The sequence below is a fragment of the Setaria italica genome, chromosome IX, assembly GCF_000263155.2.
Source record: "Setaria italica strain Yugu1 chromosome IX, Setaria_italica_v2.0, whole genome shotgun sequence".
Lineage (NCBI taxonomy): Eukaryota > Viridiplantae > Streptophyta > Magnoliopsida > Poales > Poaceae > Setaria > Setaria italica.
The window spans coordinates 6198631-6226067 of NC_028458.1; the positions used below are offsets into that span (position 1 = coordinate 6198631).

General features: G+C 47.1%; 5 protein-coding genes and 1 pseudogene across 5 annotated transcripts; 4 read left to right on the plus strand and 2 right to left on the minus strand.

Moving 5' to 3' along the window:
• The first annotated feature begins 1404 nt into the window (after positions 1-1404).
• LOC101768509 (ankyrin repeat-containing protein At5g02620) lies at positions 1405-3485 on the plus strand. Its single transcript, XM_004981804.3, has 2 exons — positions 1405-2159; positions 2246-3485. The coding sequence occupies exons 1-2, from the start codon at positions 1559-1561 to the stop codon at positions 3316-3318; spliced, it is 1674 nt and encodes a 557-aa protein (XP_004981861.1). The 5' UTR covers positions 1405-1558; the 3' UTR covers positions 3319-3485.
• A 1672-nt stretch (positions 3486-5157) lies between these two features.
• Positions 5158-6898, plus strand: LOC101768907 (ankyrin repeat-containing protein NPR4). Its single transcript, XM_004981805.2, has 2 exons — positions 5158-5741; positions 5829-6898. Exons 1-2 carry the CDS (start codon positions 5159-5161, stop codon positions 6896-6898), a joined length of 1653 nt encoding a protein of 550 aa, XP_004981862.1. The 5' UTR covers position 5158.
• Positions 6899-7676: 778 nt separating this feature from the next.
• Positions 7677-9644, minus strand: LOC101757574 (beta-fructofuranosidase, insoluble isoenzyme 3). The gene is made up of 3 exons (XM_004986193.2): positions 9476-9644; positions 7974-9346; positions 7677-7883 (listed from the first exon to the last, which is right to left on the minus strand). The coding sequence occupies exons 1-3, from the start codon at positions 9642-9644 to the stop codon at positions 7677-7679; spliced, it is 1749 nt and encodes a 582-aa protein (XP_004986250.2).
• Positions 9645-16537: 6893 nt separating this feature from the next.
• LOC101769321 lies at positions 16538-19828 on the plus strand (annotated as a pseudogene).
• A 597-nt stretch (positions 19829-20425) lies between these two features.
• On the plus strand, positions 20426-22100 carry LOC101769724 (putative pentatricopeptide repeat-containing protein At3g28640). The gene has a single exon (XM_004981806.3). The coding sequence runs from the start codon at positions 20510-20512 to the stop codon at positions 22028-22030; it is 1521 nt and encodes a 506-aa protein (XP_004981863.2). The 5' UTR covers positions 20426-20509; the 3' UTR covers positions 22031-22100.
• Positions 22101-22445: 345 nt separating this feature from the next.
• LOC101770131 (U3 small nucleolar RNA-associated protein 4 homolog) lies at positions 22446-27334 on the minus strand. Its single transcript, XM_004981807.3, has 11 exons — positions 27022-27334; positions 26779-26916; positions 26045-26366; positions 25901-25964; positions 25602-25715; positions 25352-25514; positions 25059-25209; positions 24391-24971; positions 23578-23759; positions 23212-23466; positions 22446-23072 (listed from the first exon to the last, which is right to left on the minus strand). Exons 1-11 carry the CDS (start codon positions 27193-27195, stop codon positions 22769-22771), a joined length of 2448 nt encoding a protein of 815 aa, XP_004981864.1. The 5' UTR covers positions 27196-27334; the 3' UTR covers positions 22446-22768.
• Positions 27335-27437: the final 103 nt, after the last annotated feature.

The window sequence follows — 27437 nt, forward strand, 5'->3', positions numbered from 1 at the left end:
GCTTTGCCTTCTTTTCCACTAATTGACCGTAAGATTGTTGATCAGATGCGGTAATCTTTATGGTGTATCTTAGGTTGCTAGTTCTCCAATCTCACCTACATATTATCAAGTTAAATTATCAAAGCATGCTAGTTCTATAGTATCTCACCTAGTTGACCTCAAGGTCTGGATAACTAGCTAGTTAACTTTTTTCCGAGCTATTTTGAAATTAAATTATTCTTATTTATTATAATCCCCTACCGTTTGAGACCGAACTTCAAACAAGCTAAATGAGCTTAAGCCTAGTGAGCTGAAGTGAAGTTGACTTTCATTGAAAATAACCTAAATTTGATTTTAAAATAAAATGAGCTCAATCAGAGTATATTTATAACGAGCCACCGAGCAATCTTATCGAGCTTTTTGTCCAGCCTACTCTATTTGACTTGTGCATTGGATGGCCCATTTGGCAGACATTTATTTTTTTTCAATTGTTATAATTCTTATTTCCAAATTTGAATTGAAATGAATTCTAAGTTGACGGGAAATCACCAAATGTCCAACAGTTAGTATATATTTTTAAACATAAGTAGTTTCAATGATTTGAAATTCATCTCCTCAAATCTCTCAAGAGTTGGCTTGGCAATGGCAGCACTAGTAATCAACAATTCAACCGTGAGGATTGTCCAATGGTACTCCATCCATCCCGTAATATAGCTACATTTAGATATTTTCAGATAGATTAAGGAGAAAGCTGAAAGGTCTAATTTTTTGAAGTCAAAAGGTCTAATTTGCCCTCAGTTAATTAGATCAAATTTTGAATGTTTAATGTAGCTATATTTTAGGATGGAGGGAGTAGTACTAGTGGTAGAGCTTAAGATACCTATGCCATCAATTATCCACATGGTGACATGGAGGTAAGAGAAGGAGAGAACTGAGCCCTTGGTGAGTAGCTAGGCTACTATAGCTGAAAATGAGGCAACTTACCATGTTTCCAAAATATATGCAAGAATTTAAAACAATAGGAAACGAGCTTATAAATAATCCATTAGAAAAGATAAGTGTTATCTTTTCCTTAAGAATTAGTTATACACTTGGTATCTTTGGTAGACAAATATATTACGGACAATCGTATCCTTTAATAAAATGATAAGTTTAATAGGAATTTTCCTTACGAAAAGATAAGTTTGATGTTAAAGGCTAAAGAAGTATAAGTTTAATAAAATGATGGCATCATGCTTTAATGGAGAAAAAGTACATATACCAAACTTGGTCCATTTGGGCTAAGCCTGCTTGCAGGTGCAGCAGTAGGATGAGAGCTGGAATATACCAAGGTTGATTTGCAAGTAACCAGTCCTTTTATGTTCCAAAGCAGCCAAGCTTGCTGGAAAGTTCAAAGTGCAAGTATACTTCTATCATATAGGAACTGCCGTCCTAATCCTCTCGGTGCCTTTGTTGCTACTGTTGCAACTTTTTTGCACCTGTCGTTCTTGTCCTGAAATTGATCTACTGAGATCAGATTGGCAGCAGAGCCTGCAGCTAGAATTAGGAACGCTCTCTGTTCCATCAGTAGTTGCAAGGTATGGATACCGAGAGACGCATGGATCCGGCGCTGTACAAGGCGGCGACGCAGGGGAAAGTGGCGAGCCTGAGGCAGCTGGTGGATCCGGAGGACCCCAGCGTCCTCAGCTCCACGACGCCCCAGCTCAACTCAGCGCTCCACCTCGCCGCCCAGCACGGCCACGCCGCGTTCGCCGTCGAGGTCCTGGACAAGAACGAGGAGCTTCTCGTCGCCCGGAACGACGACGGCGACACCCCGCTGCACCTCGCGGCGAAGGCGGGAAAGCTGGAGGTGGCGCAGCTGCTCATCGACCGCGCCCTGGCCTGGCCGCAGGACAAGAAGAGCCCCCTGATCATGACGAACAAGGCGGGCAACACCGCGCTGCACGAGGCGGTGCGGAACCGCAGGGCTGCCGTGGCGGTGGCTCTGCTCGACGCCGATCCCAGCCGCGGCCACGACCTCAACGAGCGGATGGAGTCGCCGCTGCACATGGCCGCCCGCGAGGGCCTCGTTCAGGTCGTCCAGAAGATCGTTGATTACACCTGGGTCGGCCAGGAGTTCTTGCCCTCCGTCTCCCTGTCCGGCACCGCCCTGCACCAGGCCGTGCTCGGCACTCATCACCGTAAGCACTCTGAAAAATCACAAAACTGTTGCATTGCATCGATCCTACAACAATACGAGTTCACAAAAATATAAAATTGCGTACAGGGATCGTGGAGATCCTGCTGGAGAAGCGGCCGGAGCTGATCGAGCTGACCGACTCCGACGGCAACAACGCCCTTCACTACGCGGCGCAGAAGGACCACCAGCGCGCGGTAGAGCTGCTGCTCAAGACGCGGACGGAGCTGGCCTACAAGCGCAACCACCAGAGCATGTCCCCGCTGCACGTCGCGGCGCACTACGGCTCGACGGACGCCATCAAGGCGCTGCTCCGGCACTGCCCCGACGTGGCCGAGATGGCGGACGGCTACGGCCGCAACGCCTTCCACGCCTCCGTCGAGAACGGCAAAGCGAACGCGCTCAGGAGCCTGCTCCGCCGCGTCCGTCCCGCCGAGCTGCTCAACCGCGTCGACGCCAACGGCGACACGCCGCTGCACATCGCCGCCAAGAGGAGCCGCGTCCACTGCGCGCTGCTGCTGCTCAACGACCGCCGAGTCGACCCCTGCGTCCGCGACCACGACGGCCAGACGGCGCGCAGCCTCGTGGAAACGAAGCTGCACACGGGGGAGATGGACGCCTACGAGATGTACCTCTGGAAGCAGCTCAAGCACCAGGAGTTCAAACGGTGCCGCAAGCAGCAGTTGCCGCCGCTCGCCACCTACCCTAGCCGCAGGGGCTCCAACGACAAGTACTTCGAGCGCATCGTCGAGACCTACATCCTCGTCGCCACGCTCATCGCCACCGTCACCTTCGCCGCCACCTTCACCATGCCCGGCGGCTACGACCAGACCAAGGGCATCGCGCTCCACGGCCGCAACACCGCGTTCAAGATCTTCGTCATCTCCAACACCGTCGCCATGTGCAGCTCCATCGTCGTCGTCTTCTGCTTCATCTGGGCCTGGCAGGACCCCGTCAGGTTCAAGGTCGATCAGCTCCTGTGGGGCCATAGGCTCACGATCATCGCCTGCCTCGGCATGCTCGTCTCGCTCATGACTGCGGTCTACATCACCGTGGCGCCCACGTCACGGTGGCCCGCTTACGTCGTCATCGCCATCGGCGTGAGCACTCCGGCCGTCGTCGTCCTCATGCTGGGCAGGGATGTGATCTTCGTGCCGTTCTAACTACGTCATCAAACGTGTGTGCTTGCTGCACGTGCTAATATTTGTAGGAACATATAAAAATGTTGTCAAATTGTAGAGTAAACTTTATTGAACTCCATCAGAGGCCATGTCGAAAAATGAGAATGTATAGCATATAGCCCGTTTGAAGCTCGAGACGTGATTGCTCTGATAATTTTTCTTTTGACAATCTCCTAAATATCTTCAGCGATCTTCATTTTCCACTGCTACTTGCACAACAAACTACTATTGTTCATTTTCCATCACTACTTGCACAGAGACTCCTTGATGTCTGAGCAAGCATACTCTTGGCTGCTCTCTGGAACACGGACGGAACGGGAGAGAACGCTGTCACCTCGGCGCGGAACATGTGCAGGGCACGGTCACCATCTTCAGAACGCGGCTGAGAACCCCGTCGCCACCCGGAACGGCGCGACGGTGCACGATCACAACCAGCACCAGCCACCAGGAATCGTGTGGGTCACCATGTTCGCCACTCGCCAGAGCGCGTGTGGACGCGATGCGGAGTGGACTCAAGCCACAGCCACGCGCGAGATCGTCACACGCACTGGTAATTGGGTCATGCAAGGCGAACCAATTACCAATGCGGTCTGGCGGAGTCGGGCCGGATATGTGGAGGTGTCGGAAACACTAGCTGGGCTGTTCGGCCTTCGCACCGGCCAATTGGCACTTTTTTTTTCTTTTCAACTGTTTGAATAATTCTTATTTCCAAATTTTGCTCAAAACAAATTCGAAATGAGGGAAACCCCGCGCGAAATAAAATAAAAAAATTTAAAAATATGTTTAGTTGGTAGTTTGGACTTTTTCTCGTACCTCTTGCCTTATCAATCAAATATCGAAGTCTTCAAATTAAACCGCAGCGTATATCTTTCATAGATTGTTGTTTTCTACTTAGTTCATCAGAAATTAAACATTGTAATTACATTTCTGCTAAAAAGTAATTAGACTTCTAGTGGTAGGCAATAGGTTTGTTGATAGACTGATAGTAAGGCTTCTATGGTGATTTGTCAATCTCAACGTTGAGCTAAGAGAGGATCTAGGGGGTGTTTGGTTCCTCCCCTTAAACTTTAGTCCCCGTCACATCGAATGTTTAGATTATAATTAAAAGTATTAAACGTAGACTATTTACAAAACCCATTACATAAGTGGAGGCTAAACGGCGAGACGAATCTATTAAACCTAATTAGTCCATGATTTGATAATGGGTTGCTACAGTAAATATTTGCTAATGATAGATTAATTATGCTTAATAGATTCGTCCCGTCGTTTAGCCTCTATATGTGCAATTAATTTTATAATTAACTTATATTTAGTTCTCCTAATTAGCCTCCGAATATTCGATGTGACATAGACTAAACTTTAGCTTGAGAAACCAAACGCCCCCCTTATTCTCTATCCTTGTCCAGTCGTTATGCTTCCTGTACGATGTCCGTTGATGTTAAAAGGCTAATATAAGCTCTGGCATCGATGCTTTAAGCGACAAAGTACTTGTACCAAACTTGCTCCATTGATGCGGCAGCAGGAGGAGAGAACCGGAATATACCAAGGTTGATTTGCAAGTAACTGCAGTTGTTTTATGCCTCGAAAGCAGGCCAGCATGCTGGAAAGTTCAAAGCGCAAGTACACTTCTACTACTACTACTACCCTCTCGCTGTCGCTCTCGGTACCTTGTAGTTGTAGGCTAGCCACTGTTGCAACTTTTCATGCATGTCAACCAACCGAGCGGCTTTTTTCCACCTGTCTATCTAGCGCTTAAATTGATCTACAGACAGACGCGCCTCTGTACGAACAGTAGTTGCAAGGCACAGACAGCGAGAGACGCATGGATCCGGCGCTGTACAAGGCGGCGACGCAGGGGAAAGTGGCGAGGCTGAACCAGCTGGTGGATCCGGAGGACCCCAGCATCCTCAGCTCCACGACGCCCCAGCTCAACACGGCGCTCCACCTCGCCGCCGCGCACGGCCACGCCGCGTTCGCCGACGAGGTCCTGGACAAGGACGAGGAGCTGCTCGTCGCCCGGAACGACGACGGCGACACCCCGCTGCACCTCGCGGCCAAGGCGGGCAAGCTGGAGGTGGCGGAGCTGCTCGTCAGCCGCGCCCTCGCCTGGCCGCAGGACAAGAAGAGCCCTCTGGTCATGACCAACAAGGTGGGCAACACCGCGCTGCACGAGGCGGTGCGGAACCGCAGGGGCGCCGTGGCGGTGGCGCTGCTGGACGCCGACCCCGGCCGCGCCTACGACCTCAACGAGCAGATGGAGTCGCCGCTGCACATGGCCGCCCGCGAGGGCCTCGTCCATGTCGTCCGCAAGATATTCGACTTCACCTGGGTCGAGGCGGAGTACGTGCCCTCTGTCGCCGTCAGCGGCACAGCTCTGCACCAGGCCGTGCTCGGCGGTCACACCAGTAAGTGAGCTGGAAAAAAACACTTGCTTTCAACAAGCACATCCAGATAGCAAAATTCTTATAGCGCGAGCTGTTTTTTCGCTGTAGAGATCGTGGACATCATGGTGGAGAAGCACATCTGGCTGCTGGACCTGACCGACTCTGACGGCAACAACGCGCTGCACTATGCGGCGCAGAAGAACAACTCGCAGGTGGTGGAGCTGCTGCTCAACAAGCAGGCGCAGCTGGCCTACAAGCCCAACGGAGAGCGGCAGTCCCCGCTGCACGTCGCCGCGCACTACGGCTCGACGGCGGTCATCAAGGCGATGCTCCGGCACTGCCCCGACGTGGCCGAGATGGTGGACATCCATGGCCGCAACGCCCTGCACGTCTCCGTCACCAGCGGCAAGACGAACGCGCTCAGGTACCTGCTCCGCCATATCCGCCCCGCCGAGCTGCTCAACCGCGTCGACGGCAACGGCGACACGCCTCTGCACATCGCCGCCAAGATGAGCCGCGTCCAGTCGGCGCTGCTGCTGCTCAACGACCGCCGCGTCGAGCTGTGCGTCCGCGACCGCGACGGCCAGACCGCGCGCAGCCTCGTCGAGATCAAGCTGCACACCGGCGAGATGGACGCCTACGAGATGTACCTCTGGAAGCAGCTCAAGCAGCAAGAGTCCAAAAGGTGCCGCAAGCAGCAGCTGCCGCCACTGGCTCCATACCCCAGCCGGAGGGCCTCCAACGACAAGTACTTCGAGTGCATCGTCGAGACCTACATCCTCGTCGCTACCCTCATCGCCACTGTGACCTTCGCCGCCACATCCAGCGTTCCCGGCGGCTACCACGATGATGGCATCGCCGTTCACAGCAACAACATCGCATTCCATATCTTTATCATCTCCAACACCGTTGCCATGTGCAGCTCCATCGTCGTCGTCTTCTGCTTCATCTGGGCTTGGCAGGACCCCGTCCGGTTCAAGGTCGACCAGCTCTTGTGGGGACACAGGCTCACCGTCATCGCCTGCCTCGCCATGCTCGTCTCGCTCATGACCGCCGTCTATATCACCATAGCGCCCGAATCACGGTGGCCGGCCTACGTCGTCATCGTCATCGGCATGAGCACTCCGGCCGTCGTCTTCCTAATGCTGGGCAAGGAGGTGATATTCGTGCCGATGTAAAAAAAGTGTATCTACGCTCTAGGAAAATTCCAAGATACGTGGTTTTAGTTTTATATACTCCATCCGTTGCAATTTGGTTTTATCTAAAATCCTTTACAATTTGGAACGGATGGGATGCTAAGTTAAACTCATGTGTCTTTAACAAAGATGTACTATCAAGATATGTTTATTTGTGGATTTAATGAACTAATTGAATTGATGTTGTAGATGTTGATGCATTGCCGATGAATGTGCACATGATCCCTCGTTTTTTTAAATAAATGAACCCTTGTACTACATGCTATTGATAGTGACAGATGTCAAGAAAGATAGGTGGACCTAATCACGGGTGAAAACGACTATTAAAAGAATAAAGTTTTGCTATTTATCTGTCGATAAATTTTTAGAAAAAAATCTGTTGAATTTTTTGATGTTGCAAATATTATTCTTCGATGTTTCAAAATATTTCGTGATTTTAGGGGAGTAAATGTGGTAAATTCTCATGATGTTACATATGCTATTTACTTTGTTTCAATTTATATTGTTCTCGAATGTTGCATAGTACTTCATGTTTCAGTTATATTAAACATGGGAGAATAACATGTAATATCAGAGAAGCGACATCACAAAATTCAATAGATTTGACCTCTAAAATCTGGAGACAGATAGTCACGAGTGAAAACGACTATTAAAAGAATATTAAGCAACTCACAAATTAACTTGTCACGCGACTCTTCACATAATAAAATCATCTACTAGCTACTTACATATTTGCAACTGATCGGCGCGCGACCAGGCGTCATCTCTTCGTCGGTTCCACCGCGTCGCTGGTGATCTTCGCCGACCGCATCTCGTACGCGTTGAGGTGGGTGACCTTGACGTCCGACTCGCCGTTATTGAACACGTAGAGGCGCGCCTTGTCGCCGACGGCCTTGGTCGGGTACACCCTCGACAGGATGCACGTCTTGCCGTGCGCGCCGAAGCTCTCCACCACCGAGTGGTCAATCTGCACGCGCATACGCGAGTACGGGCAATCATCAGGACATAGATCGATTACGAAAATCACATGATTAATCAGACATCTAATTTTACGTACCAGAGTCCTAAGAGCGATCTTGCCGCCGGTCTGGGCGATGTCGACGTCGACGAAGCCGGCGAAGGTCGGCTTGTAGAGGTCGTCGGCGTGCGACGACATGGACGGGTCGTTGCACATGAGCACGACGTGCTTGCCGCCGTCGCCGCCCTTGAACACCCTGAAGAACACGGCGGTGCGCTCCCCGTGCTCGTCGGACGCGAGCGCCCACAGCCCGAACGGCCCGACGCCGCCCCTGGCGTCCGCGCCGCGGGCCGCGCACACCGTCTGCGCGTCCGCGCCGCGCCATGCCGGGTCGAACGGCTCCGCCTTGTCCAGGTCCATCACCTGGAACGACGCCTCCACGTCGGCCTGCGCCGCCGACGCGAGCCCTGTGACCTCGAAGTGGCTGCCGCCGGCGACGAGCGTGTCCGTGACGTTAGCATGGGCGCCGCGGAGGGACTCGATCTCGGCGACCGGCCACTGCACGAGCTGCTTGCCGTCCGAAGAGAGCCAGATCTTCCTCGGGATGGCCTGCACGCCGGCCCAGCCCTTGCGGATGTCGGCGGTGGCGGAGTCCGACTCGTTGGCCCAACCCCACAGGACGCGCCGCTGCTTCGCCGTGTCGAGGAACGTCTTGGACGCGTAGAAGTTGCCGTAGTCGTAGCGGAGCCCGTCGTTGCCGTCGGCGAGCGCCGCGTCCGGCACGTATGTGTCGGTGGCGTGGTCGTACTCGCCGAACGTGTAGTATTCGAACCGCGTCAGGTCGAGGCTCACCTTGAGCACGTGCTTCGTGCCGTTGCCGCTGCCACCGCCACCGCTGCCGACGGCCGGGGAAGTCGTCACGGGGTAGAAATCCGGGCACTCCCACATTCCGGTGTCGCCGGAGTGGAGCGCGCGCTTGGCTGGCGCCCACCGCTTGAAGTCCCTGCTGCGGTAGAGCACGGCGAGTCCCCGGTGGTTGTCCTTGGTGCCGATCACCAGGCGCCAGAGCCCGTCGGGGCCCTGCCACGCCGTCGTCGGGTCGCGGAACGCGGTGGCGTTCATCCCCGGCCCCGGCGCGATGACGGGGTTGTAGTCAGGCTTGACCCACTCCCGGAGGTACGGGTCGGAGAGGTCCTTGGGGTAGGCCACGTTCTGCACCTGCCGGTTCTCGCCGTCGATGCCGGTGTACATGATGACCGGCGTGCCGTCCGGGAGCACGGTGGCGGAGCCCGACCAGCAGCCGTTGACGTCGAACGGCGCCGTCGGGTAGATCGCCGGCGGGAGCATGATCCAGTCGACGAGGTCTGTCGACACGGCGTGCGCCCACACGATGTTGCCCCACACCGCGCCCTTGGGGTTGTACTGGTAGAACAGGTGGTACACGCCCTTGTAGTACATCACGCCATTAGGATCTGCGCGCACAAGAACACACGATCGATCTCGACGGTTAGCTTCTCCGATCCGATGACGCAGCAGTTAACGAACAGAACATCGAGGGATCAAACGTTGTTGCGTCTTGGGTACACGGATGAAGCACTTACCATTGATCCAGTGCTTGGGAGGCTGGAAGTGGTAGCCGGTGCGGAGCCCGTCGTCGACGGCGAGCTCGGGGTCGGCGGACGGCTGTGGCGATGGCGCCTCCGCTGCGCGGCACGACGGAAGCAGCGCGAGCAACAGGAGAACCACCCACGTCCAAGCCCTGATCGCCATGTGGAATCAAAAGTGCTAACTGCTCATCAACTAGTTTCTGTGTCGAGGAGACGAGGAGTACGAGGAAGAAAAAGGCGCGCGTACGTGCGAATTTATACAGGCCAGCGAGAGGCGCCGGCAAACTTACTGTCGGATTAGGATACGTGTGTTTGGATAAGTATTTCGATTACATGTAGTTCTACGAATATAAGTATTTTTTTTTCTGAGAGAGAACACACCGACGGGACTGGTATAATTGACGGGACTCTAGAGATCGTGGACTGATCGTGTTTCATGTATCGTCCTCCCGGAGACTCCTTATTCACACATGATTTGTCACCAATTCATTATCCATGTGTGGTGAGTCGTCTCGTACTCTCATCTATGTACTGCATCCGTTTTCCTACCATCTGCTATCTAAAAGACCGTACCATCAACTATTTTTAACTCTAAGATAAGAATTGGATAATATAATAATAATCATATGGATCTTGAAAATACATACAAACTGTTATTTCATTAGTATTTAATTAAAATGAGTGTTCAATATAAAGGTCAAATTATGTGTTGAAGATGGTGAAATGTGAAACAACTATCAAATAAAAGTAATATTTATATATTTATTTATGTTTGTATCTGCTTTCTTATTTGTAAAATACACTTCAGCTGCCCATCTATCTATATATATCAAGATATTGTTTACATTAATTGGGAATAAGAAACCATAGGTAAACAATTTTTTTTTACAAAAGTGTATTTTTCTAATTTGCACTTCATATGCTACTATTATTGTTCACAAAATAGATGCACGCATCCACATCGATGTTCCCTATCATATGCCAAAAGTAACATCGTCTAAGTTTTATAAAATCACTTGCCACTGCGCCACATAACTCATTTTGGTTCAGGGCTAAATCACCAATATGGTGATGTAATCATGGGAAGATTAAATTTCAAAACTATTAAGTATAACCAAAGTAATGTAATATTTAAAATGTGTGCTGGCCGCATTGGAAGTTCACTACTCAAATTAACAATATAAAAAAGTCAACAAAAAATATATAAAAACAAAATTCTTTAATAGTAGAAAAACGCACAAGCACGCTCGCTTGAGCTTTTCAGCGGCTGCAACGACAGCTGCAGTTGTGGCCGGCAGCCCATCCACTCGGCTGTCGCAGCAGCTGCAAAGCTGCTGGAGCGGCTGCTTGCGGGCTGCATGTGCTGAAGTGGGCTGCTGCAGCTGCAGCCAGCTTCCCGGCCTAATAAAGTGGGGATCACGGCTGCTATATGCCTTTGAAGGAGCAATTTAGAAAGTTTTCATCCAACGGACAACTAATAGTCTCATAAATATGAGAAAATAATAATTCCAAACATCTCTCACTAAAATCACGTTCATGAGCTGCAAAACTGATTATAACAGATTTTCTAAATGAACCAAAATAAAAAAACTAGTGAATGGCAACAATGTAATTCGTCGTCAAGCAATCTCTTCTCTTAAAAAAAAAACCCGCAAAAGCCCATGACCATAATTCCAAAACCCACAATCTCTATTCTAGAACCCCTTGGAAGGAAACGGCCCAAAACGTGTCTAGACCTCACATTTTAAGCCCGGGCCATCCCAGCCCGTGGGCCTGATGGGTTTTGGCCCACCTATGCCATCTACAGGCCCGGCGTGGTCAGAGAAAATCAAGCCCGAAAAAAAATCGGGCTGGCTCGAGCTCACCTAAACAACTAATTTTATTTATTTTTCAACTAAAAAAGAACGGGCGGCTGAGCCCGTCCGAAACCTCGGTCCGACAACGCCCATGGGCAATTCATGGGCACAAATTTTTGAGCCAAAATGAACTGTGCATGCATGCAATAGAGGACGGAATTGATGACATCGCCCACGTGCAAAGAAAGTTTCAATCTAAAAAATCTATAGATGTTAAACCTTGCATCTAAATTAAATTCCGAATACATCAATGGGTTTCTTACCTCAAGATCTTCACTTGACTATGTTTTCATGAAATATTTTAAAAAAATTTATAATACTCAATATTAATTTTGATTGTAGAACAAATACTTGAATACCTAGAACAAATAATTATCTCATGCAAACAAAAAAAATAATATGGTGAACAAATGATTATAAGCCGCGAATAAAATATTGAACAAGAATGACCATTGCAAATAGAAAGGTTGTATGATACAAATAAAAGAGACGTACAAATAATAGTATAATAAAAACAAAAGTGACATACAAAATTATATTTATTTTGTTTTTAAATTTTCACCCCTATATTTCTTATTTATTAATTTATATTTATATTTTCATTTTGTATTTATTTTTATTTTTATTCTTGTATCAAAATAATTTATTTGTAAGTTGATGTATCTGCTTGCCATATAAAATTATTTATTCACGTGTTCTGCATTTTGTTAACATTTAGAGACTTATTTGTTCTTAATGTTATAATATTTGTTCGCTTTATATATTGAATTGTTTGACAGTAAATATAATTTGTTTGTGATGTTATAATATTTGTTCGTGATGTTGTAATATTCGGTCGCCATATAAACTCAATTATTCGTTTGTAATAATGACTAGTTTGCATATGATTCTAGTTATTTAGACTGATATATTATAAATTATTTGTTTGATTTTGTATATTAAGTTGTTCGATGATGTGGACTTATTTATTCATGATGATTCAGTTTTTTTTGCCTATACAATTAAATGTTCGTGATGTTCAATATTTCTGTTCGCATCGTATCATTTTTGTTCATCATGTTTAGTTTTTTGTTCGTAAGAAATAGTAATTTGTTTGTGTGGCGGAACATCAAATTTAAACTGGCTTAAGTGCACCTAATAGCTATCAGGACAACAATTATTCAAAATACACTTAAAACAATTTAAATCCGGTAGTCCGTCAAGTATCTCAGAATGCCTCGAATCATCCACGACTTGAATCTTAGTCATACATTAGGATCACTTCCACGAATGGAAAGCATCACCAAATATTACATTTTTACAGAAATACTAGAGGTATGACTTATTACAAACCATAGATTGAAACAAACTTAGAGTGCAAGTTAAATCATTCTAAGAGTTTCAAACTTAAAACAAGCCTCAGAAAAGTAAAGTAATTAAACAACTAAGTTTATTACTAGGGTACTGCAAGACTCCTAAAATACCCTAGTTCTTCAGGCCTTCCTCTTTGCCAGATTGCTGCTGTACAACTGAAAATAACAAAAGAGGATCCCTAAACAGGTACTCAGCAAGACCGACATGTCTAACCAGTATAGATAAACTAAAATAATAACCAGTATAGATAAACTAAAATAAAGTTCAAGGAGTATGATAGCCTTTTAGTATACTGGTCAACTCAACATTTTGCGAAAAACTTACTACTCATGGAACCTTAGTTTTATTATTTTAACCATAATTAGTTCTTACCTAACCAGGCTAGGTGAATAAAACATTTTGATCAAACAAGTGGAACTAAACATCGTACAACAATATCAATTTAAGGAAAGCATCATATTAAACTTGTTTACTCTACAATGCTTAAGCGATGATCAAGTGCATTCATAACCAAGAATTGCGGCGATCTAAACCGATTTACATCCTGCAGAAGATACCTAATCACCAGCCATGCACAACTAGCTGTACCCAAAGATCGAAAACATAATCACCCGAATCCAGGGACGCACCCCCACATGGGACCCCACATCTGGCCTAATCTTCATGAGTTTCAAGCTACGCCCCTGCCTTTCTGCCACACGCTAAGCACAGGTAAGAACATTTCCAATCAGAGAGCCAAGTAACCTATCAGGCTTTGCTGGTCCCAAAAACAGTAAGCAACCAGGTAATATCACTTGATCAATGGTTAAAATAACGAATGGGCCTTAACCAGTTTAACTGAGTAGACAGAACTACAGAACTCAAGACTCCTTTCTTGATTCCATCCAAGCTTCCGTCCACTATTTTCAAAATAGGTCATTTCCTTGATATAAACATGTATGAACAATGTTACCTTGGGTTACTGAGCACCAGAGGTACTAAGAAAGGATAAGGATAGCATAACTACGCTTTGCTAAGCATGGGACATCACTAATTATTTTGAACAAGTGGTAAAGATATCCTATAAACAAGGTTGGATTATACATAAGAGTAAGGTTTCAGTCAACTCCTAGACTTAATGCATAAATATGGAATAACTAATAATTTGGATACATGGATAGTAATTTCTGAAATTAATAGGTATAGATGCTCTGGGGCTTGCCTAGGTAAAAAATGTTAGTTCCTTTGGAAAACACTTCAATTAAAGGAGCAACTTCAACACCCTCTTCGAACTCCTGACGATCTTCAGATAATTCTATGAAATCCATTTCAGGAGCTTCAGGTTCTACGATATGATGCAGGTCACAGTTAGGATATGCAAAAATATTTTAAAACACTGACTATACAACTTAAGCTACAAGCCAACACCAAAGTACCCATAAAAAAATTATTTTCTTAACTAACTGAACTTAAACCTTTTCCTTTTATTTTATTTATAAAAGCATTATAAATAATTTCTAATCTGAATAAACTAATTCCTATGGATTAATAAGAATTTGTGAATAATAAATATTATTCAAAATTTTATACATTTTCTAAAGGTTAAGTATTCATTTAAGTACCTTTAATAAAGGCAGTAAATAAATACCTAATTTTTATTATCTTTTCCTAGAGTTTAAGAATTTTTAATGCATAAATAAAAATAACAAAAACCTAACAAAATTGGTTTCAATATTTTTGGACATTTCTATAAATTATGAAGAATTAAATATGAAAATTGGATTTAAAACTAATTTCTAAAACACCTAAACTCATTTCCCCACAAAACCCATGAGAAACCCTATTCCCACCCGCTGCCCACCTACACACGGCCACTAACAAGCGGAGCCCCGGTCAAGGCACAGTTGCCTGCCCTTGACCGTGGGTACCCCCGGCGGGTAACGTCGGCAACTCGCCGCAGGTGACCTCGCCGACGACGGGGACTAGCCGGGCGGACTCCCTAGGGCAGCGCACATCTACTGGTAGTGTTCTTGTTCTGGGCAGTGAGCTTCACAAGGGTGCTCAACAACGGCGACGGACATGACCGTGACCTCGCCGGCGCGAGCAATGAGGATAGCGGCGCTCCAGCCAGCTAATCGTTCAAGAGCTGTAGCAGCACTTATGCAAGCGACCTGAGCCAACATCTCAGATAGATAGGAGCTCAAGCCTAGTGCTCACTGTGAGGATGGCTACGACGGCCGGTGGACGGGAAGAATGGCGAGGACAAGCTCGCCGGCGCGGAGTTGCGGGATTGAGAAGTGTAGAACATGGATTGGGTTATGGCGGAGCTGTGGGTAGGAGGAAATGAAGGGAGAAGCTGCGGGGCACAGGAATCGGGCGTGAGGCGGACTATGCTTTGCTCTGTTCTTGCGGATGAGGAAAGGAATAGAGACGGATGGCGACGGTGGCTCAGCTTATATGGACGGGTGGAGGCGGTAACAGGGCTAGCTGTGACTTGTGGCGTGGACATGACACGGAGGAAGCTTCGGCGGCGAGGCAGCAGCTGCGTGGCGGCCATGCGAAGACAAGCGGTGGCGGTGCCGGCAAGCAGACAAGCGGGTTGCTGGAGCAAAGGCGGTAATAGGGAAAAAATTGAGTTGGACACTACCTGTTCTTTGATGCAATTCGACCAAACCATTCATCAAATCGTCCCGAGCCTTTAACCAAAAATGTAGATGGTTCACTCTGCTACAAGTCATAAATAGGAATTTTGTTCCAACGATCAAAGGATTTGAAGATAAAAATCTTGGAACTTTAGTGCAAAACGAGCACTCCTACTGAACCTCTGAACCTTTTCCTCAGTTACAACCGTCAGTACAAGATTCAAACTTTGAGCTCACATTTAAATACTTACACCTCTTTTATTTGTGCAAGAACTGTTGCTATTGGTTAACCATAGATTCTAAAACCTATTTTGTAGGTTATTGGCCAACACTCTTTTATAGAAATTTCTCAAACTTTGAGCCAAAGTTGGCTACCTATTATTGTTTTCAGAGTGTAATGACAAATGCCATTTAGTATGTCAGTGATCACCCCCAAAGCAGCCCAACTTCCAAACTTTGAGCTCTGATTAAAATTTCAATTCCTCTTCTTTCCAATCCAACAACATATCCAAATGATCCTCAGTTTATCCAAGATCACTTAGGGTCCTTCAAGATCTAAAGTTGCAATGAAAAATATTCCCAGAAATTAAGCTCGAAGTTGAGTACTTAGCACTTTTTTCAGACTATACATTGGAGATGTCTATGACTTGAATTTGACCTCCAACTTGATTCCTTTGAATTCTAAACACCTTCAAAGCTTGATTCCATATTTTTGTCAAATTTTCCAAATCTGAATCTTGAATTTGAATTTTTTTCCAAATTTGACTCAAATTTGGACTTAGCCCATAATACCTCTTTTTAATCAAATTTCATCATTAACATCTTAATGACCATTCTTAGGTTTTTAATAACGCTGGGTGTTACAGTTTGTGATGTTCAGGTATTTGTTCGCATTAGTTAGAAATAATTAATCCATTTTGTTAAAAAATATTTTTTTAAAATATTATCAAACATAGTCAAGGAGATCTTGTTTTTAAGATCTCGTCGTAATAAACATGATGATTTAACTAAAATTTAATTTGGATATTTGGTTTAGACTTTTTTTATGCATGCTCTGTCCACTAATTCTTGCATGCACGGTGCATTTTTTCTTTCCATACATGCCTCCATAAAACGGGAGGCTCATCACCACCACCTGATTATTAGGCTGAAAGCAGTGGGCCGTGAGTGACAACTGCAGGTGACATATAATCGCCCCCGCAGATTTCCAGATCAACCCTTCACACTACCCCGTTCCTATTTTTCCTCTCCACAAGAAAATAAAAAGCCTATTTCGTGTGCGCCGAGCACCGTATCGTTGGCTCCGTCTAGGGTTTTAGCCCCTGCCGCCGCAACCTCCCCATCCCCTGCCGCCGCACCCTCCTCTCCTCCTCGCGAATCCCGTGCTCCCCCGCAACACGCTGGGCGACGAGCGTCTGCGCCGGCGGCCGAGATGGACCGGTACCAGAGGGTGGAGCGGCCGCGGAACGAGTCGACCATCGAGGAGAACGAGATCCGCATCACCGCGCAGGGCCTCATCCGCAACTATGTCTCCTACGCCACCTCCCTCCTCCAGGTGCGTGCTCTTCCCATCCAGTTCTCCCACCGCCGTCGCATCGATTTTATCTTTATTATTAGGGCGCGCCGTTCCGTTCGATTTCCATGTTTCCGTACCGATTCGAATCGGCGTGCTTGGTCGTGGTGGGTTTGGACCGTTAGGCTGAAAAGCTGGATTCAAACCGCGACTTTTGTGGTTTTGATGGGAGATTGTGCGGTTTGAACGCCAAGTGTCTTGGTGCGCTAATTCCATGGTGCCATGAATGCCCATGTGAAATGGATTGGTGGGCTACTTATTTGTTGGCAGTCCAGTTCATGTGAATAAATTGGTTGAATCCTTGACATTTAGAAGATAATTCGCTGGAAATATTGGTGTGTCTGATTTTGGGATTGGGTTACATGCGTGTTCAATACAATGAGGACAGTGTTGATGTTAATGCACCAATCTGATATTTTCATGATGTATTTTTGGATTAGTATATGGATGACAATGCAGCTTAGTAGATATATGGAGAGTCTGCTGTTTCTGTTGCCAGTTTATTGTCAATGCTCTGGCATGGTAATCTGTTGCATGCTGTTAGTTTAGTCTAGCTTCCATGCTTTGATTGTGTTTACACTATGTGGATGTCTATAGGAGGCCTTTAGGTGTCTACAGTTTGATAAGTGGTTAATGCAGTTCTATTTGCAAAGCTTTATTTTTTCAGGTGCTCACTTTTTTAAGTTATTAGTTCAAAAAAATGCTTAGTTTTTTGCTTTTGCCGGTGTTTCTTGTGCTTAATCAGCCCCCTTATGTGGCAAACAAATGATACAAGACTTAATTCCCACTGCTGACACTTCAGTAGGATACTAGTAGTTTATCCTTTCTTGGCTTTTCCTAGCTTTACATTTACTATTTGCCAATTTACAATATAGTGTTAATATAATTTACCTTTTTCTTCTTATTCTTGTAATCAGGAGCGGAGAATTAAAGAGATTGTTTTGAAGGCCATGGGGCAGGCAATCAGTAAGTCTGTTGCTGTTGCAGAGATTATCAAGGTAATTCTTTTCTCTCTCGTTCTCATCTTTGTTTCATTTGTAGGCCACCGTATTTGACAAGCTTTATTTGAAACAGAAAAGAATCCCTGGTTTACATCAGGATACCAATATCAGTTCTGTCAGCATTACTGATACCTGGGAACCTATAGAAGAAGGCCTTGTCGCGTAAGTTTCTACTCACACTACTATATTATATTTTTATACACACAGCTCCATTTGCGTTTCTTATTGTAAAGCTTGCTTTCATTTCCAGGCTGGAGATGACTCGGCATGTTTCAATGATTTCAATTACCTTGTCTCCTGGAGAGCTGGATAAGAACACTCCTGGGTGAGCACTTCTGTTAGGATTATTGGTGTCAGACAGTAGTTACCCTTGTAAGATAAAACAGTACTTGTGCACAATACAGGATTGGAATCTTAAATTCATTTTTGTTCAGGTACCAAGCTCCAGCTTATGTTGAACAGCCCAGGCAACAGCAGCGTGTCCAGCAGGCACCACCACCGCAGCGCCAACCTCGCCGACCACAGGGCCAATTCCAGCAGCTTGAGTATGAAGGTACTACAGTGATAATTTGCACTGATACTCGTATTTCTGTTATCTAGTCTGGTAATCATTGCTTTGTTTAGACTCCTATGCACGAGGTCGAGGCAGAGGAAGGGGCCGTGGACGTGGAAGGGGTTGGGGTAGAGGAGGTTATGGCGGTTATGGTGGATATGGAAACAACCAAGGTGGGTACAATCAGGGTGGTGGGTATTATGATAATCAAGGTGGGTATGGCAGCTATGATAATCAAGGCGGGTATGGTTGGTGGATATGGCTACAACCAAGGCAGATATGGAAACTACCAAGGTATTGAATGCTGTCTTGATTTAGACCATTGAACTTGCTTGAAGTGTTGGATGATTACATATCTTGATTTATTGAACCAGAAAATGGTGGGTATAGCCGAGGGCGAGGTGGTGGTATGCGTGGAAGAGGCAACTGGGGTTACCGTGGAGGTATGCCTGTTATAACCAACTTGTGCCTTCCATGTTCATCTGTATAATTTCTATTGTCTGTTAGTGCTCATCTTGTATTGTGCTGAATTGCTGAAACATTGCTTGTTTTGGACATTGGGCACTGCCCATGAATTCTGATTCGCTTTAATATAGTTACATTTTCGAGACCTATTCGTATTATAATTATAATGTGGTGAAAGTATTTTGTTTACTGCTTGAGTAAACAGTTTATGCCATTTGAAAGAAACTTCAAGTAGTTATAATTTGTTGCTCTGCATAGAAAGATTAGATCCATTATAAGTTGAAGCTGTTCTTAATATTGTTGGCTTTGCAGGCTATGATGGAGGCAGGGGCGGTGGCTATGATGGAGGCAGGGGCGGTGGCTATGATGGAGGCAGGGGCGGAGGCTATGAAGGAGGCAGGGGAGGCTATGAAGGAGGCAGGGGTGGTGGGTATGAAGGAGGCAGGGGTGGTGGTGGCTATGAGCAAGGCAGGGGTGGTGGTGGAAGGGGCTATGGTGGTCGTGGAAGGGGAAGAATGGGCGGTCGAGGTCGAGGGAACTGAGCACAGGCGCAAAATCCATGGGCTTCTTGTGTTTCTTCAATGCATGCTTTACTAATATCAGGGAAAAAAGATAAGTTATCTGAGCATTTGTGTTGGAAGCCGTCAGTTATGTGTGAGGTTTCTATTATTTTCCCTGAGCGCGAGGTTTGGTTGTGAGCATAATGCATTTGCAAGTTTTATCATGTTGTCATCTTTCAATATTTCTGCTGCCGAGGTTGCTTGTTTTCCCAATGGTCGTTGAATGCTGAGCATGCTGCCCTATGTTCATGCCCGCAGTATTAACAGATGGAAACTCTTCCCGTGTTAAATTGTTCATTCTATTTGTGCAGTTTTGTTTCAATTTATGTATCCATGGTGGTTAATACCATCAGATTTTAAACTCAGTTTCTTTTGTGCAAGTATTTGCCGGCGTACTTGAAACTGTTGAGCATATTCTTGTTTTTAGGCATCGACTCCTTGAAACGCCCCTTAATTCTTGGAGTGAGCACGAGAGATGGAAGTGAGCATTACTTCCGCTGGTTATCTATATCATGATGCCAAGATTAGCAAGGTTTATTATACCAGCCTATCACACACAACATCAGTATAATCATTTAGTGCAACTTCTGTGTTAATGTTAATACATTAATGATGTTCCCATCCAATCCTGTCAATGCTGAACATCTATGAGGATGAGATTGTCGATGACAAGGCAGATCAGCAGATGGTTTGAATAAAGTGACTGGTAAATCAGCAAGTTCGAATAAAGTGGCTGGTTAATCAGCTGATGACGTGAAGAAAGTGGTGAATTTGTTGCCTCAATTACGTCAGGAACATTAACCAATTGAAAATAGTTTAACCAAAATTTCTCACGACGCTAGAATTTGGAGTTCAATCTAAAAGCTGTTTAGGCCCTTTTCATGCGTAGTTTGCTAGCTCTAACGACTTATATACCCATCTTATACGGAAGGTCTCGTCATTTGGTGGTGCATCTTGAAACAACACACCCCCTCCGTAGTTCCGTGGCGAGGCGAAGGCTAGGTACCCAGCACCAGCAGGATCAAAACACGGCCGTGTTCCCGCCGATGCCCGTTTGCGAGTCTGCGAGCAAGCCAAGCATGCGCCCCTACATCCCCAAGGCCACCTTCGCCTTCTGCCACTCCCTCCTCGCCTCCCGCCTCCTCCCCTCCGCCGCCGCCCCTTCCTCGCCGCTCCTCCCCGTCCAGGCCCTCCTCACCACCGCCGGCCTCCTCCCCCGCCACCCGGACCTCTCCCTCCTCGCGCTCAACTCCCTCCTCCACGCCCTTTCCCGCCGCGCCGCCTCCCCAGCCCACCCGCGCCTCGCGCTCGGCCTCCTCCGCGACATGCTCTCCCCCGCCACGCCACTCCCCGCCCCGGACCACCTCTCCTTCCCCTTCGCGCTCTCCGCCGCCGCCGCAGTCGACGCCCCGGACTCCTCCTCCGATGCCGGGGCCGGGGCGCAGCTCCACGCGCTGCTCGTCCGGAACGCGCTCTTCCCCGTCGACCACTACGTCACCACCGCTCTGCTCCAGCTCTACGCGCCCCGCCCGGAGCTCGCGCGGCGGGTGTTCGACGAATTGCCCCGGCGGGAGGCGATCCACTACGACCTGGTCATCGGGGCGTACGCGCGCGCGGGGATGCCCGCGGAGGGGCTGGCGGTGTTCAGGGCCATGTTCGAGGACGGGGTCGCCCCCGACGCCGTCGTGCTCACCACGGCCGTCGCGGCGTGCGCGCAGGCCGGGGCGCTGGACTGCGGCGCGTGGGTGCACCGGTACGTGGAGCGCGCCGCGCCGGGCTTGCTCGGGGACGCGTTCGTGGGTTCGGCCCTGGTCAGCATGTACGCCAAGTGCGGGTGCCTGGACGAGGCGGTGCGGGTGTTCGACGGCATGCCGGAGCGGAACGAGTACGTCTGGGGCACCATGGTGGGCGCGTTCGCGGTGCACGGGATGGCGGCGGAGGCCGTCGCGTGCCTGGAGAGGATGGCGAGGGAGGACGGGGTACGGCCGGACGGCGTGGCGGTGCTTGGGGCGCTGTCAGCGTGCGCGCACGCCGGGAAGGTCGACGACGGGCTGCGCCTGCTCAGGGAGATGCGCGGCCGGTACGGCGTCGCGCCGGGGCACGAGCACTACAGCTGCACGGTCGACATGCTGTGCCGGGTCGGGCGGCTGGAGGACGCGGTCGGGCTCATCGGGACAATGCCTATGGCCCCGCTCGAGTCCGTGTGGGGCTCGGTGCTCGCCGGCTGCCGGAGCTACGGCAACGTGGAGCTGGCGGAGGTGGCGGCGCGGGAGCTCGAGAAGCTAGGTGGCACCGCCGATGAGGGCGTGTACGTCCAGCTGTCCAACATCTACCTCGATGCCAACCGGAAGGACGACGCGCGGCGTGTGCGAAAGCTGATCGGCAGCAGGGGGATCAAGAAGGCCCCCGCGTATAGCGCCGTAGAGGTCGACGGCGAGGTGAGCTCGTTCGTCGCCGACGACCAGGCGCACCCGCGGTGCTTCGAGATATGGGAGGTGCTTCGGCTGCTGGTCGACCAGATGGCGCAAAAACCAGACGAGGAAGAAACATTGCGTGCATTGTTGTAAATCAGAAGAATGTAGCATAGAAAACTGCAGCAATTTTACCATTAGGAACAGTGGTTGATGTTATATTTCAGAATTTTGACATTTCAAGTTTCAAATACCATTTTCTCACCCGAAAGGAAAAAAAAAGCGATTCTCGATTTTGCCATACGAGTTTGTACACAGAACTTATTCACTGTTTGCAGTAACAGTTACCGATTGTACACTACAATACTGATCCACTGTCTGCAATGACAGTAACCGATTGTGCACAGCAATACTGATTCACTGTTTGCAGTGACAGTGACACCGTTGGTCTGCACATAATCTCAGGGGAAAAAAGACATTTATCTGCATAAGCCGCTAATCCTAGCTCAGACCAGCGATGTAACACTAAACTCCTGACGCATACACTGGTGCGCTATTACAGAGAACATGCTTCCTTTGTCAAACAACAAATAACAACTTAACGGTAACAGAGGTGATGATACAGTGTTTACATCTGACAAAAATTTTGCGCAGCGACAAGGTATGACAAACTGGCGCAAGGAGTCCACTACATTACTCAAGTTTAGAAGAAAAGAACACACCATTACCCCACTCCTGATGCTAAAGCTTAGCCGATGCAGCCCCTTTGCGCTCCAAAATCCTAAAACTCCTCTCAACCCATAGCATGCTTGAGGACCAAGGCATGTGCTTGAGCAAAAACAAAAACAGTGGACTGCTTGCCACGAGAGCCAGAGGTAGACATGTTAGCTTGCATCATGTCCCGTATATATGTCTGTGAACAGGTGCGCCAAATCCTTCAACCACATCCATCCACCGCTTCTCCACTACTAAAATTGAACCGTCCAATAGGTGCCCAACAAACAGGACTGGCTCTTTAAACGCAAAGAAGTTGAAGTTATTCTTATTCTCTTGTTTCAACTCTTCATTATGGGCCTTGCGCTTCTGCTTTATTTTTGTACCCTTCTGTGCGTCTGTCTTCTCTGCTGGTCCGGTTGATCTATTTGGCAATTGAACATCCTCAATAACAGGCAATCCAAAATCAATCAAGCACATTGCCCTGAAAAGTAAAGGAGATTAACTTCTATCATCATTTCATTATATGGTACAATTATCAACCCAAAATTTGCTTGGTACAGAAAATAACCAAACACAATGGTAAAGAAAAATGTTCATGAGACATCTCTTTAAGAGTTTACCTTGTACTGTATACCACAACTATCGATGAGCTTTGTGGCGGAAATGATAGGCCAATGACCTCACCAGGAAATTCCTGGAAACTTCTGGGCAAGTGATGTGTGTATCGCTTGGACCATTCACCTAACTGTTTTGCTTCCACATCAAATACATATACCTCATTTTTCGATGTAGTTATCACAAGAGCATTGTTCTTGGGGCAAAAACCGCCAGATGTAACAGAGCCACCATTCATTCTAGATATGAACCAGTGTTGCCTGCAAATACAAGGACAAAATAGTGATGAGAGAATGGCCTTTACATCCACTACAGGTAACAAGAAAAGGTGTATGCAAGACAAGTTGGAGAGTACCCAAACTGGTGCATACCTTTGTACTTCAAGATTAAATACATAAATATCCCCAAAGCAGTTTACTGCAGCCAACCATTGCCCATCCACACTTAGGAACATTTTTGTTACAGGTGATTCTCTTGAAGAGACTTTTGTTGCATCTGCCTTTCTTGTAGGATGAAATACATTTGAAATTTCTCTTGTTTCAATATCAATGACCTGAATGATGCAAAATATACTGTTAAAAGGTAACAAGATGAGAAAGGAAAACATAAAAAACAATGATCTTGGCATGGTGAATCGTCTGATCGTGATCTCTAAACCACATTGCAAACCAATATACACTTATACAATCAAACATCTGGCATCTTAATAAGAATGACGCAAAAGAAGCTGTTAAAAGATAAGTTGCGAAAGAAAAAGATAAAAAAACAATGATCTTGGCATGGTGAATTGTCTGATCATGATCTCTAAACCACAATGCAAACCAATATACAGTCAAACATCTGGCGACTTACTACATACCTCAAAGTTCAAGATAATAAAATAAATCATGAGTGCTCAATTCAAAACTAATAGTAGGTTAAATCAAGGACAGTGTTGCGTCCAGTTGCTCCATTTGTTGGTTCAAATGTTTGGTACATAGCATGTAAAATTGAAGATATAGATGGGACACCCTGCCATGCTTAAATTCCTTCTCTAGCACATACATATGTTATGCATGTTTTCACAGTTCACACAGATCATATGATCCAAGTATAGCAAAAATACATTGCAGACAGATAATGACGTTTTTATGGATCCTTCTATATAATGAAGAGCCAGTATCAGAGAGATTTAGAAGACTTACATATATTTTTCCATCACGTCCAGCTAGTATCAAATTGGACGAGTCAACTGTAAACATCATACTCTGAGAACAGGGCAGTCCTTTCGGCAGCTCCAATTTGTCAAGGGTGTACTTCTTTCCACTCTTATGCTTTAGTGCAAACAGGCAGGGCCTCACACAATCTGAATAGGCCAAAAGCGTTCCATTTGTGGAGGCAGCACTAGAGATGATTTTTCTTGACCCCTTGCTTTTCAAACGAGCAAGTTGTCGCACTTTAGCATCTTCTCTAGATGATGTACTTGGAGTTAACTTGTTCTGAACTGTCACAAGTAAAACATCCAGCCAGTTGGCAGATTGGACAAGCATTACTGAATCTCCATTGACTGTGCTATCTCGAGCAAGATTTATCAAAGGACGTTGAGGTGCAGGGCAGAAATTATGTGGTGCAAATTGAGTAAACTCTCTTGCCGAATAAGCAAACAGCTTAGTGTCATCACCACCAGATATTAGCATTGGAACACCAAGATGAGCCCATTTGTGGTAACTGAATTGACGCTTTTCACGCCGGCGAATCTTAACCGCCTTTTCCTCCGATAATTCGTCTACAGAACAAAAAATGACAGCTAAATCTGTGTAAGCACCAGTATAGGGACGTCAACTTATTGCAAGCAATTAAAATCATCACATACCTTCTCTACAGATTGGTACAGCCATGGTCAATGCCCTTACATCATGAGTGTGAGCTCTTACGTATCCCACATAGACCCACTTGCGAACTTGCTCTTTGACCGCGTTTTTACTAGTGCCGGAATCATCTTTTGATACTTTGTAAAGAATTACCTAGAAGGTCACCCAAGTTAGTACACCAATGAAACAGAAAGCCATTCCTCAAATTAAATACAAACAACGCAGCGCGCAGATAGGTAGGGGTTGCACAAGATTAGTTAATCCACCTAATAGCTATTTTAGTAATGCTACCAACCTGCCCATCAGACCCTGCGGAAAATACCCTGTTCTGACTAGGCAGAGTTGCTAGTGCATTTACGTCGCCTTTATGATAAGAGTGAGCTTGTAAAAGTGTCCCATGGCTGCTATCCCAAAACTGTACACTCCCGGTACTATCTCCGCTAACAAGTGTTCCACACCTAGATAGCAGCAACAATAATCAGCTGAAGAAAATGAAGGGGGCAAATGCAAATTCAGAAAAGACAGTAACAGTTACTCTATCTCACCTCAGAAACAATAATGTCCAGATACATAGTTCCGATCCGGTACCAGCCCCTCCCAATCCAGCAGTAATACGATACTTTTCTTGGAAAGATGTTGAATCCCAGCATCTGATTAAACTGCCAATAACAGAAAATGGTACCAAAAATGGAAACATGAGAATGCAAGCCCACGCAACTAAAAAAATAATGATAATTAATTACAGAAACAAGAAAAATGTGAAACAGTTTATTTGTATACATAGGGAAATAGCCAGTAAATAACGACAGCCTGCTTACACCAGCAAAGGAAACTTAAAACGTACCCATCACTGCTTCCAGAAAATATAAATTTGGCGTTACTACTCCACGTCACACTCAGAGTTCGCCCTGTAAGTTGGCACAATTGTAACTGCCAGAGTTGAATTTATAGCCAAAATAACAGAAAACAGAATATGTACAAGACATACCGCTTACTCTTGGAAGAGATCTATAGTAAGTCAATGCGCCTGATTCAGGCACATTATACAATCTTACAGAACCATCATCGCAGGCAAGTGCCAGTCGTTGGAGTTTATTGACATGGTATGAAGATCTCGTGTTGGCTGGACTGTCCTCATCCTCAGAGTCGTCGCCATCATCAACATTACTTAAGTCAGAGTCGCTTGAGTCGTTATTATTTGCATGGCCATTGATGGCAATTCCTGAGCCATTAATTTCGGTATTTTTAGAATCATCGGACGGCTCGATGGCCATCTGCCAGAGTGGTCCTCCAGCAGTATCTAGGACAGTCTACAAAGCAGAATAGAAAACCCATTATAATAATATCCATGTACGTAAAATGACTATTTCGTAGCAGAGAAAATAAGATATAAGTAGACTCAGGTAAATCATATCGTGAAACTGAATTTGAAATCTAAGCAACATTCCTTGCATACAGCAGTCAGTACACCCGATAGGTTGCGGACCATTATTTCACTAACAGTTACCCAAACAAACTTAAACAAACTTATACCTGCTCATACAAATTAGAACTTCAGTTCATTACCACATATCAGTTCCCACCTACATATCTCAAACGATCACTCTGTCCCGGCATCTAAGAGCTCAGTTACCACCAACACATACATGCTAAATTCCATATCACAAAATCGGATTTCACAAAGAAAATTGAAATGAAGTGTAATCGTGCAAAGAGAACCACCTTTTGCTGCAGGTGGAAGAGATCCCACTCGACCACCGACCCATCAACGCTGGATGAGAGCAGCCGGCCGGCCGCTCCAACTCCACTCCGCCCCCACACCAGCGATGTGACCCTCGACTCGGCGTTCCCCTGTATCGTCTGCACCCAAACAAACCCCCAATCAGGTCACTGAAAATCCTCGGACCGCTCGCAGGAAACCGCAGGGCCATGGGGTGGGGGGTGGGGAGGTGTGGGGAAGCGTACGAGCTGGTGGTGCCAGCCGACGGAGCCCGGGGAGACGAGCCAGAGCTCGAGCGATCCGTCCTCGCGCGCGGCGGCGACCTGGGACGCGCAGGGAGAGGTGGCAAGTGCGACGACGGGGGACGGCGACCACTCGACCGCGCCGCCGCCGCAGCGGTGGACGCGGAGCTTGTCCATGGGCCGGCGGCCCGATGCGATGCCGGCGCCGGCGATCCGGGCGTTCTGGAAGGTTCTGGAAGGGGGGCTCGACCTCGATGTCGCGGGAGCTGGGCGGCCGGGGGAGAGCCGAGAGTGGGAGGCGAGGCGGCTGTTAGGGTTTTGATGAGGAAGAGAAAAGTAGGGTTGGTCGTCGCTTCAGACGGCGGATGAGGGGTGGGCCGGGGTGGGGCTGCGGCCCACCTAAAGGTCGAAAGACCTGG

Coding starts and splice junctions, on each gene's coding strand:
- LOC101769724 (XM_004981806.3), top strand. CDS start 20,510: ATGCCCGTTTGCGAGTCTGCGAGCAAGCCAAGCATGCGCCCCTACATC.
- LOC101757574 (XM_004986193.2), bottom strand. CDS start 9,644: ATGGCGATCAGGGCTTGGACGTGGGTGGTTCTCCTGTTGCTCGCGCTG. Junction 9,347..9,475: donor TCCCAAGCACTGGATCAATG/GTAAGTGCTTCA, acceptor TTGTGCGCGCAG/ATCCTAATGGCGTGATGTAC. Junction 7,884..7,973: donor AGATCGCTCTTAGGACTCTG/GTACGTAAAATT, acceptor ATGCGCGTGCAG/ATTGACCACTCGGTGGTGGA.
- LOC101768907 (XM_004981805.2), top strand. CDS start 5,159: ATGGATCCGGCGCTGTACAAGGCGGCGACGCAGGGGAAAGTGGCGAGG. Junction 5,742..5,828: donor CGTGCTCGGCGGTCACACCA/GTAAGTGAGCTG, acceptor TTTTCGCTGTAG/AGATCGTGGACATCATGGTG.
- LOC101768509 (XM_004981804.3), top strand. CDS start 1,559: ATGGATACCGAGAGACGCATGGATCCGGCGCTGTACAAGGCGGCGACG. Junction 2,160..2,245: donor CGTGCTCGGCACTCATCACC/GTAAGCACTCTG, acceptor AATTGCGTACAG/GGATCGTGGAGATCCTGCTG.
- LOC101770131 (XM_004981807.3), bottom strand. CDS start 27,195: ATGGACAAGCTCCGCGTCCACCGCTGCGGCGGCGGCGCGGTCGAGTGG. Junction 26,367..26,778: donor TCTTCCACCTGCAGCAAAAG/GTGGTTCTCTTT, acceptor TCTGCTTTGTAG/ACTGTCCTAGATACTGCTGG. Junction 25,210..25,351: donor CCGCAGGGTCTGATGGGCAG/GTTGGTAGCATT, acceptor GTGACCTTCTAG/GTAATTCTTTACAAAGTATC.